The sequence below is a fragment of the Ostrea edulis genome, chromosome 8 (assembly GCF_947568905.1).
Source record: "Ostrea edulis chromosome 8, xbOstEdul1.1, whole genome shotgun sequence".
NCBI classification, from domain to species: domain Eukaryota; kingdom Metazoa; phylum Mollusca; class Bivalvia; order Ostreida; family Ostreidae; genus Ostrea; species Ostrea edulis.
This window is the reverse complement of record NC_079171.1, coordinates 32,760,401-32,773,011: the sequence shown is the minus strand read 5'-3', so window position 1 is coordinate 32,773,011 and position 12,611 is coordinate 32,760,401. Positions and strand designations below refer to the sequence as shown.

Sequence of the window (12,611 nt, the reverse complement as noted above, 5' to 3'; positions counted from 1 at the left end):
GGTCAATCATACCAAATTTGAAAAGAATTGGAAAGATAGTTATCAAGGAGAGGTTAAAAACGTCTATCATTTACACATTTAATAAAAAAATTTGTAAAGGGCTACCTGTCCTTTCTAAATATCTATTTACTTTCAATTTCGTATCAATATCACTAAAAGATGTTATTTACGTGTTTCACATGTAAACACAATATACCAATTTTGGCCCTGCCCTGGGGGATCATGAAATTTACAATTTAGGTAGAGGCGTTCCACTATGTGTCGAGTTTACCTTACACGTGTGCGGTTATTGCGACGATTTCTGAAAAATTGTAAATTTTTGCCCCGCCCCTAAGGCCCCAGGGGTGCTGGAGTCCTGGAATTTACAATTTATGTCCACCTTGTCCCAATAATGCTTCATACCAAATTTGAAAGGAATTGGACTGGTAATTATTAAGACGTTAAAAAATGTTCGTTCAATTGTTAACACGACGGACGACAATCAATTGCAATAGGTCACCTAAAAAATCACCTATCTGACTGTTGTCGAACAATAATATGTCTCCGGGGCGCGTTTCAACATCTTCATTGTTTGGACCATGATCCCACTGCACTGTGAGTAAACAATGCATATTTTGGGATTTTGGTATTTGATGTAGATTGAGAGATTCTCGCTGTGTCGATGTCGGTTCATCCTTTTCTTTTGAATCGTTTTTCTCTGATTTTATTCCCTATTTGAAAAAAAATAAAAATAAAAACATACCAATCCATGTATAAATGAATATCTTTATTATATTCAAGAGGATATATATATATATATATATAGTGACTGGATATGATTTTTATCTAACGAGTTGTGTTTTCTATGCCCGAGCTTTGGCTATAGGATAGAAAACACACGAGTTGAATAATAATCTTATCCAGTCCCAAACCATGAGAGATTAATTTTATCACATATTTTATTATAACAGACTTTTCCATAAACTTGACTTTTTTTTTTTACCGGTACCTAAATCCGAACTACATCCGTAACGTTAACAGTATGCCACTACAAATAGTTCCTAGGGAAATATAAATAAAAATGAATATCGATTGTCATAATGTTTAATTCATAAATGAGCATTTTTAAATGAGAAAAGCTTCACATTTCAGAACGTTTTACTTTGGCGATGAAATTCCACCATGTATATTATCAGTAAGAGAATTTTATGTTTTCTGTGACATGGAGGGTCGTGGAGCTTTATTTGTCAGAGGTAATTGTGTTTCTTATATCTGTATTTTTATGCCCCCGAGATCGAAGATCGGGGGGGCATATTGTTTTTGTCCTGTCTGTCATTCTGTCTGAAACTTTAACCTTGCTAATAACTTTTGAACAGTAAGTGATAGAGCTTTGATATTTCACATGAGTATTCCTTGTGACCAGACCTTTCCGTGGGTACCATTTTTGATCCCTTGACCTTGGAATTTGACCTACTTTTTGAAAACGTTAACCTTGCTAATAACTTTTGAACAATAAGTGCTAGAGCTTTGATATTTCACATGAGTATTCCTTGTGACAAGACCTTTTCGTGGGTATTGAACCTTTTGATCTTGACATTTGACCTACTTTTAATTTTTTTTTTACATTGGTCATAACTTCTAAAGCTTTAATATTGTACATGAGCATTTCTTTTGACAAGATCTTTCTACTGGTACCAATATAGTTGCCCTTGTGACCTTGGTCATCTTCGGAATTGGCCATTATCGGGGGCATTTGTGTTTCACAAACACATCTTGTTTAAAAAAGTGATGGAATCGCTGTGTTTGCAGTTGAATGTGGCGTATCCCGGGTTCATTTGGTGCATGGAGTAGGAACGTTGATATCCACTAAATATATACTAGATGAAGGGGTGAATACGTGATAAAGGATCTTTGTGTGTTCGCTTCCTAATGTGAACTATCGGGTTCTCTAAACTCATAAAGATTTACACACTAAGACATGATTAGTTATGAGAATGGGTCAATAAAACGGGTTTTCATTTCGAGTTTTTTAGAATTTTTTTTTTTACAATTAAGGTAGCGACGGATAGCAACCACGTGATCAGTAAAAATTGTGTATGTTCACGTGAATTCATTTTCCGGAATTCCTTACTCCGTCATAGAATAGTCGAAAAACAAAAAGGGGTTCCGAAAGTGTTTTGTTGCTGTGACTGACTCGCCTACAGAAAATATGCACATACCACATAAGTATACGTCAATGTCTGTAATAATGGTAGATCAAATGTTTCATCTGTGTGAAACTTTTTGCTAATCGAAATGTTAAACCAACCACCAATCCATGTACATAGATGCGCTACGTAAACAAAGTTGTTGATTGATGCATCGTAATGTCCGAGTGCTGCATGCTGAGATATTAAATACTGTTTATACAGTCATTGAGAGGCTAAACAAAGTTTCTTGCAAGAAGAGGAAGTTGGTGGATGCATTCAACTTGGACAACGAAATCATAGTTTCGTTTGGTGAGTGAAAAAAATGCCATAAATTTGTATTCAAAAGTTCAACTCACATTTCCTCTGCTATTTCACAACGCGATTTATAATAACATCTGTAAGTTTAAACACACGACATACAGTAGATGTATTATTTTGTATGTATATATGTATTCCATATGTGCATAAAATATAACTCCCACCTGTGCATGTAATTGTAAACGAACGGATGTCATGTAAATGTATACCACATTTGTAAACATGGGCTCTCACAACTCTTAAAATAATAATATCGTTATGAAAATAACCGTTACGAAAATAACATACCTTGAACTACCTGTATAAAAGTAATGAAAAACAAATATCTGTATAGACCTACTATCTAGGGGTATGAGGGAACCGGATAAAAAGTGGAAAGGGGGGGGGGGCATGTGTTGAATTATAATTCCCTAGACTATAGTATACATATACTATTACTTTGAAATTTCAGTGACCTAAGAAATATATCAAACCTGAAGTTTCGTGTTTCACACAAACATGTAGGTTGGCAAAACCTTTTTAAATAATGTAAATTAATCACAAGTCTGCATATGCCCTCTCATAGGCAAATGTATGCACTGTATGTATAAGTAAGATATGTATACTACACGTATGCCCTTCTCTTGACCCACATTTTGTAAATAAAACAGATATGATAAGTCTATGGCAGTTTATGAAAACATATATACATGTCATCTCATTGCAATTTATAATTTTGAAACATCAGTATTTAAATTTTAACTGAATATGTGTTGAGACACAGTTTTAAAATTCACATTGTCTGACGCAATCTAATTACTCAATGGTATAATATAGACCTAACTGTGCAAATATCAATTATGATGATCTTTTTTCTAGGCATCAGCCTGAAGACCGAGGGAGGTTAGATAGGACCAGTGCAGGTTGAAGTGGATTTCGAGCCAACAAGTATAACAGCAAGAGAGGTACTATTTTTTTTTTTTTTTTGATAAACATTTGTAAAGACAATTCTGAGTATATCAGATATTCATCCTTTTTGCTATATTTAAATATATTTATCTATATTTTGAACAGGTACTCCATTTACAGTGATGATGACATATCCCCTGGACCCCCACAACTCCACAAACTTAAAAATGTTTGATCAAGTTCCGAAGATTAAAGAACTACTGCAAAATTTGGGACTGGATGAAAAACATTAATTCACTTATATGAGCTCAGAGCAGTGGATGTTATACAACATACTTTAAACTAAATTGTGAATTTAAGGGAAAACAAGATCATGTACTCGTATATTACAAGTACATGCCTTTTGAAAGACAATAATATTGCATAGATGTAAAGGAAATTTCAATGTTGATTATTCTTTCTTAGATATATTAGTAAAAAATGTGCACATGATAGAATATCAATTTTATAACTTCAATCAATGTGTTTGAATTTTCCTTGTAATTCAAAATTTAGTTGAAACATACATCATAGATACATTAATGTATATCAATTTTTTAGAAAAGTTTCATAATGGAACTAATTCACACACCCCCCCCCCCCTTATACATACAGTGAACATAGACCTTCACCTGGGGAAAACTTCAGTTAGTTAATGCAATATACATGTACATGCATTCTCAGTTATCCAATAGTGAGTTTTTGGTTCCATGTGAAACTACAATTAGAAATCTTAAACTTATGAAAGACACACCTATCTGTGAGGGTAAGATGACTCAGATGGACTTACATGTAGTGATCCATGGGCAGTCCATGGGTCTCTTTCCATTGATATTAATTATTTATTGAAATATGAAATGGTTATTTAAACATATTTGGTGTATTATACTGTATAGTGTTATAAATTTCTATCAAAAAATATGTATAGGTAATAGATTTGGTCCAGTTATTACAAGAAATTGTATAAAAAATAACTAAATATTTAGGCAATCATTGTGAGTGCGAAAATGTCAACTGCAATAGCACACACTATATATCATTCTTAAATGGCTCATAGAAACTTCTAGTATTGTGAGTTTGAATGCTCAATATGGTAATTTGGGAATGCTTAATCATTTAAGGTCAATAGTTTATCTCTGCTGACTGTATCTCTTAAAATTCATTTTTAGAAGGGAGGGGGTAGGGTTACAAAATCTGACATAGTTTCAGATTAAACCTCATTTGGTATATTTTTTTCTATTCAATATTTTAGATACTACTTGACTTATTGTAAAAATGAAATAAAATCAGAAATTTTATGAGCAGAATTTTTTTGTTGTCAGAAAATGTATGCCTGATAGTATTTGAGAAACGCCATATTTAGGGTAAATTTGGCCAATTGCCAAGTCGAATCATGCCAATGTTTTCCTTAGATGCATTTTGAATTTCTAATCCATGTTGATTTTTTATCTGTTTGTGTTTAATTTACATAACTATATATGACAAACAATATTTCTGGTGTCAATAAAATTTTATTGGCTTTTGTGTTAATTTGCTCAATTTTGGCATTTTTTGCCTTTTGGGGCTGCAAAAGAGGGGATTTCAATCTCGCTTTCCTCGAAAATTAACCTGATTACTTTTGTTGATTTTTTGATATGTTTTAGGATAAAGTCAAAATGTTATAATAAATAAAATTGAAAAAAATTCAATGAGCGGTTTTTTTTTTGGGCTAGCTATCAATAGCTACCTTAATGTCATCTAATGTGTTTTTCTTCTTTCGATGTATTTGTGTTTCCTTGATCATTGAGAATATTTTACGATCGATACAAAACATGACCAGGGTGTGTGCGTAATGCCGAACTACAGGCTGTTTCACTTTTTCGAGACGATAACTAGGTTAGATAATGAAAATGACAGGTCTGTTCCATCGATCGTAACTAATTACTTCACATACAAATTCATTGTTTTTAAATTTTGAAGAATTCAACATCTGTGAAGTGGCACACTTTCATATTTTTTTTTTCAATTTTTGATTAGCCTAATTCTTTCGACCTGATTCAGTTCCTATGCATATTACATCACGCGGCAAAGGAACACCTACTTTGGGATACGAATAATTTACCCGCAACGTTATTCTTGACATGATAAACGATAGAACACGATACGATAGGATACACGCACGATACGATACACGCACGATACGATAGGATACACGGTAAACCTGATAAACGCAAAACCTGATGAACGATCTTCACAATAGACCTGATAAACGCAAAACACGATAAACGATCTTCACGATAAACGGAAAACCTAATAGAGATGTTGTATATTTAGAAACAATTTAGACAGAATGAAAGTTTGATACGTAAAAAATAATTACATTATGTTGATAATGATATTGAGGGATTTCAATATTCATTATATACCTAAAACGCATAATTTATTTATCCACGGTTGTACGTTTATTTTTTTATTTTTTATTTTTTTTTTTACGTCATTACAACTAAACCCCGAAAACTAAACTGTATACGGTATCTAATTCATTATTTGATATATATATGAATTTTCTCGGTCAATGATTCTAAAAAGTATATTGTCACTTAATGTTTAATATATGAATCCAGTGGCGTAGCTTCCATTGAGGCAACCGAGGCAGCTGCCTCGGTAAAAAAAAACAACACCTTTTACGTTGTTAAAATGTCGATAGCTTCTGGGGGGCTGCGCGCCCCAGACCCCCTGCCTCGGTAATATTCGAACCCAAGCTACGCCTATGGAATCATACAGGGAGTGATTGATTTTTATCTTGCTTAACGTCTCGCTCGAGAATATTTCACTCATATGGAGACGTCACCATGACCGGTGAAGAGCTTTTAAATTTAGGCCTATGTTCGGCAAATACGGCCGGTGAGCAGTGAGGGTTCTTTAGCGTGCCACACCTACTGTGACACGGGATGTCCGTTTTTAAGGTCATCTCCGAAGACCCCTGACATTCACACTTGATGCCGAGCGTTAAGCAATTAAACAGGGAATTAACAAGATGTAATATAATATAGTGATATCATGCTTCAATAGCTCTCTTATTCTAATGTCTATTATCTTGGATATCAAATAAAACCAAGTAATATTTTGTGTGTAGCGAGGAGTAGGGTTATTTTGCATCAAGCTATGAGTTCACCGCTCATTCAACAACTACAATTATTTTCATAATGACCGCTTTAAAAACAATCCACTGCACTACACCATATGCTCATATGTTAGATATTTCTACACTATGAGTGATAATTGATAGTCATAAGTAATTAGAACATATTTATATTAATTGATATTTTGTTAACAAAAAATAAACTATTAAAAAAAATATACGAAACCCGGCTTGATTTAAATTCGCAATTTAGAAACGCTTCAAAATGTTTGTGTTTAGCATGTAAACAATTCAAATAATCATCAAAACCAGCATAAATTTCCAGTATCTACACGTATGACTATTGGTACATGTACCAAAAAAAAAAAAAACAAACCAAAAAAAACAACAACAGAAAACAAAAGAAAAAACAACGATGACAGCTGAATCGTGCCCAATTGAGCAGAATTTTGCGAGTTACAATACCCTTGCACTCTTTTAAAACTTAATCTTCTAAATGTGTGAAATGCAATGTCCCTGAGAATGTTTACTGTCAAAACACAGGTGATACACAAAATCAGATATATAAGAACGCGCACAAGTTCAGTAGTTGGTATATAAGTTGAATACAGGTGAAAAAATCGGAAGAAAAAGAACCATTATTAAAATATAAGTAATAGACAATGTAATTTACTGATTTCTCCTTTTTGATCGGAACTTCCTATTTTTCTGTTAGTGTTAATTACAAACAATTGTTTCTAGAGAAGGAAATGTTTATGAACTCCAGATGAAGGAGCTTTCAGTTTTACTGTCCTCGGTTTGCTCGGCAAACCACTGCCTACTTTCCAGACTTAGAATGAAATTGTGATAAATTTTCACCCTCTCTGGATAGACATATAGCTCTTTTTCTGCCTTAAAATCGACAGCTTTATGTTCTCCTTCAAACATACCGTCTTTCCTCTATTCCTAAAAATAGCTTCTTTAACAAAACGAATAAAGCTTTCGGAAAGTATCGTACGCTTTCATTAGATTCAATATACGATCCCGATAGTTTCCGAAGCTACACGATAAACGATTTTCACGATAAACGGAAAACCAGATACACGCAAAACACGATAGACCTGATAAACGCAAAACACGATAGAAAACGGAAACCTGATACACGATAGGATAGGATACACGCACGATACGATAGGATACACGCACGATACGATAGGATACACGCACGATAGGAATGTCAAGAATAACGTTGCGGGTAATGTATGAGTGATCCACTGGATAAGGGGTAAATTTTGTGATAAAATTGTTTACCACGATATATTCTCACATACCTTTACACTCGTGATTGTTCCAACTATCACGTGATCTTCGTGGGACCTTTTCACGACTCGTATTCCTACGACTGCATTGTCTGTAATTTGGATATCATATGTATACGGGGCTGTGTATTGTACGATATATCAAAATCATTCAAATAGTTAAATGAGCATTACATCCCTTCAAAGTATTCTCCGCGGTTCGAAATACAAAATTTCAATCTCTAAATCCATTTCTGAAATGCGTCACGGTCCTCTAATTTAGGTAACATTACATCCCTTCAAAGTATTCTCCGCGGTTTGAAATACATAACTTCAATCTCTAAATCCATTTCTGAAATGCGTCATGGTACGCTGATTTAGGTAGACTTCTGAGGCACTGCCTGATGGCTGAGTCAAGGGCTGGTTTGGACTAATAAGAACTATTTAAGTTTTGGAAAAAGTCGCATGGGGTTAGATCTGGAGAGCATGGTGGGTGTGGCAAGACGGTAACCTCCGACAAAAATTGCATCACAATCTCAGATGTATGTGATGGAGCATTAAATGGTCTCTACAGCCCAGTAGCTACTTCGTTACTAGATTGAAAATACGGATGTATATTTAATTGCTGGGATAAAATTTAGGAATTCCTTTCAAAATTAAGGATTATCTCCCTCATGTATAGATCTTATCCTTGGGCGAATTTTCAGTTTTTGGCACTCTAGTTTTCCTTTTAGCTCTTATAAGTTTATTGTTATTTCAAATTTCAAAATTTCGGCTTGAGCATCACTGAAGAGACATTATTTGTCGACATGCGCATCTGGTGCATCAAAATTGGTACGGTACAAGTTTTATACTATGACCCCTGGGTCGAGGCCTTTGTTGGTGGACTGTTAGTTCCCGAGGGTCCCTACCGCCCAGTAGCTAAGTACTTAGTTACTACCTTGAAAATACGGATGTATATTTAATTGCTGGGGAAAAAAAATAGAAATTCATTTCAAAATTAAGGACTATTTCTCTCATGCATAGCTCTTATCCTTGGACGAATTTGGCTCAAGTTTGTGGCACTCTAGTTTTCCTTTTCGCTCTTACAAGTTTATTGTTATTTCAAATTTCCAAAATTTCGGCTTGAGCATCAATGAAGAGACATTATTTGTCGAAATGCGCATCTGGTACATCAAAATTTGTACCGTATAAGTTTTACATCATGAAGTAGACAAGCGTGCCCAAATCCTGACATAGGGCGTCGTTTATGATCTCTGATCCCGTGTGGATCCGGGTTAGTATATGTCCTCAGTACCCTTTGCTTGTCGTAAAAGGCGACTAAATGGGGCGGTCCTTCGGATGAGACCACAAAAACAGAGGGGACCTCAGCAGCTGTGACACGATAAAAATCCCTCCCTACTCAAAAGGTCGTAAGCGCGGAACATAGTCCTACATTTTTGCAGCCCTTCACCGGCCATGGTGACGTCTTCATATGAGTGAAACATTCTCGAATGGGACGTTAATCAATATATAATCAATCAATCGGTATAACCTCTCGGTAATACCGACCTGTAACACTTTTTGTCCTTCGGCACCGGAATTTGTAAGGCTATGCCACCACATGAGAAGAATATGCAAGAAAGAATAGTCTTTGTGCTTATGATTCTTTTGGCAACTACATGTCTTCTAACGTGTTTAGCTAGCCATATTTTGTTTCCAATATTTCTTACTGGTTCAAAATAGTGAACCATGTTTCGTCACCAGTAACAATGTTTGCAAATTGGATTTGGGTAACATTTTGAGCACTTGCTTAGCGGTTTGTACTCGTATCCGTTTTGGTCATCTGTCAAATTATGCGGTATACATCTGGGAGAAATCTTTCGTACTTTCAAAATACGCTTCAAAATGAAATGCACCTGCGACAGCAATATGCCAACATCTTTAACAATATCACAAATCGTGTGTCTGCCATCACTTTGAATTATTTCTCTGACTTTTGAGACATTTGCCTTGCTTGTTACAGGTCGGCCAGATTTTGCTCCATCTTTGACGGACCTGTGCCAGTCAGACATTTTTCTCCACATACGAACTGTCTCAAGATACATTATCAAATTCTTAAACTTACCCCAATTCAGTAAAAATCTATTTTACGGAATAACCGAGTCTTGTGCGGACTTTCATATACTGTGGAATCATTAAAATTCGTGGTGGCTCAATTTTCGTGGAATTCGTGGGTACCCCTCACCCACGAATTTACATCCTCAACGAATAAAGATAACTAATATACAAGAATCTTACAAATATATAAATCCGCGGAATTACGTCCCCACAAACCCATACAAATTCAGCAATCCACGAATATTGGCCTCTACAGTAAACTCTTAACTCCTTCAATATTCTCAACCCGTTTCCCAACTATTTTTACAACAGTGGCCTAGAGTTTGTACTGTTGGAAAGGTATTGAAAAGAGCTATTGGGGAGTATCATCATCCACGAAATTGCGCAAAGCGTCATTGCATTGTGGTATAATACACATTACATATCGAACAGCTCTCGTATAAGCTTTTGTAATGCAAGTTCAGAATTAGAGAGCTGACGCGAATACAAGAAATCAATTACGGGGGATAGACAATTAGCACTGTCCGAACATATCGTAGTCATAATTAATATTCGAATCTTCGGAACTACTATTTTATTCCTATCCGAATGCTCGTCGATATAAAAAATGTTTGAATAAAATATCATTTGCACTGTGTCTTGACTACCGGAAAACCCGATACTATGTGTCTGTGTAAGTATATCGATGTAGTTATAGAAATATCAGTTAAAGGGACTGGTTTACGTTTTATGAAAATAAAAAGTTTCATATCTGATGGTAAACGTTAACAATTGTAATTCATTTAATGTTGGCAGCCAAACCTTTGACCTTCTGAATGCAAGGATAAGAGCAGTAGTTTACCTTTAACTCTGTGTTATGATAGAGTGATTGTATATTGTTTAACGTCCCACTGAAGAATTTTTCACTCACATGGATACGTCACCATTGTCAGGGAAGGGCTGTAAAATTTGGGACTAGTGATGCATATAACTAATACTCAGGTGACTGATCAGATATGTGGGCCTCTTGTCTAAAGAAATGTTTTTTTTATTCCAAGGTGATCGTTAGTTTTGGCAGAATTATTCAAGGAAACTTTTCCACAAATGAATATGTACTTAGTTATTAGCAAACGTAGTGATAAGGTCAAATCAGTGAAAGTACCTTTATTGATTTCCTGCAGATGATCTTGAAAATATTTTTTCTCTGCCGGCTTTGTGAATTTGATGTCCACTTTTCCTTCCCGTCCCACTCGGTGTCTTGTTAAAGGCTCTTCTCCCTCCCAGGCCACCTTCGCGTCACAGTTATATAGATTGACAATGTCATCCTCAATATCCTCTACGGTACCTACAGTATCGTTAAATTTATATACAAGGGAAAACCATGGCCTTATTTTAAAATTTAGAATATTAAATCAATTGAATACTGGACCTGCCCTTACGTGACTAACCCTTCTCCTGGGATCATCCATATTTGGAGATATTTGAAATATTTCAAAGCTGAAGACCAGAAAGACATGTTTTTCAACATTATTCTTCACCTTCAATTTTATCACCACTTATGATGTAAAACCGAGGAGATGAAATGTGAGTAATAGATTATAGCTCTTTAGCCATGAACCTTAATTTACACTTTGGTTAAATTTTATCTTAAATTTAACAATGGCACCAGCCACCTGAAACAAAAGATTAAACATATCCAAACAAAATAGATCAAAAACAAAATACACGATCCTACCTTTTAAACGTCAAAGCCCGTGCAAGTAATAAAATTAGGTACAAATGATGGACAATATACTTGACTGTTCCGGAATAGTCCTGAACATTAATTAAAAAAAAATCCTCTCTTCAATTCATTTCGGCATAATTAGTTAAGGTTGCATATTTGGACTACCGCCTCTTCCAAATCAAGGGGCCTCCGTGGCCGAGTGGTTAGAGCATCGCGCTCAAAATCACAGGGCCTCTCACTTGTCGGCGCGGGTTCGAATCCCGCTCGCGCCGGTAAGTGAGAAAGTTTCCCAGTTTACTTTCGGAAGGCTGGTGGTCTCTTTCCAGGTACATTGTATCTGGGTTCTCTCTTCCACCAATAAAAACTGGGAGGCACCAGATAACTGAAAAATTGTTAAGTGTGGCAAAAACATCAATCATTCTTCCAAATCACAGATCAGTGTCACATAAAGTGATTCGGAAAATCTTTTTTTTTCTGAACATTGGCCACTTGTTGAGATTAAAATCGATTAAACTAAATTTAACTTTCAACTGTAGAAATCATATCAACTCCCTTTCACCATGAAACTTGCATTCCTTACCTTTACACAGTAATAGTTGATGATTGTAGAAGCCGTTGCCAATGTCCACCTTTTAATTGTATACCTTCTCAAAAGTGATATAAGAGGTCAATATGTAATCACTTTATATCAAAAGGAAAGTTACCTGCAACTTTGGGGTCTTTTCTGGAAGTTACTTTCTCATGTTTAAATATTCCTCTTGCTTTCAGGTATGATACATCTGCCCGCACTCCTACGCTAACACTGTCAAATATTTTTATCATATTTTACATTTATTGCATGATAGTGAGGGAGATATGAAGATTTATTCACCCAAGAAAAAACATTTGCCCTCGGGGAATATAATTGTTTATTATACCGAAACAAAGCAAGACTACAAAAATGCATTTGAAATTGGAGACCGCTCATCCATACATTGTGTGTAGCTTAGATCGCC

General features: G+C 35.3%; 1 protein-coding gene and 1 long non-coding RNA gene across 2 annotated transcripts in view; one reads left to right on the top strand and one right to left on the bottom strand.

Annotated features, from left to right (window-relative positions):
• The window catches only part of LOC130049667 (E3 ubiquitin-protein ligase MIB2-like), a 46,842-nt gene that overhangs the window by 21,095 nt on the left and 13,136 nt on the right, over positions 1-12,611 (bottom strand). The window contains exons 5-8 of the mRNA XM_056147563.1: positions 12,321-12,418; positions 11,053-11,235; positions 7,845-7,924; positions 512-710 (exon numbers count right to left, since the gene is read on the bottom strand). Coding sequence (XP_056003538.1) covers positions 512-710; positions 7,845-7,924; positions 11,053-11,235; positions 12,321-12,418 — 560 coding nt within the window. The remainder of the gene's footprint in view (positions 1-511; positions 711-7,844; positions 7,925-11,052; positions 11,236-12,320; positions 12,419-12,611) is intronic.
• On the top strand, positions 923-4,932 carry LOC125662067 (uncharacterized). Its single transcript, XR_008798108.1, has 2 exons — positions 923-3,430; positions 3,540-4,932. It is a non-coding gene; the product is annotated as an uncharacterized LOC125662067 (long non-coding RNA).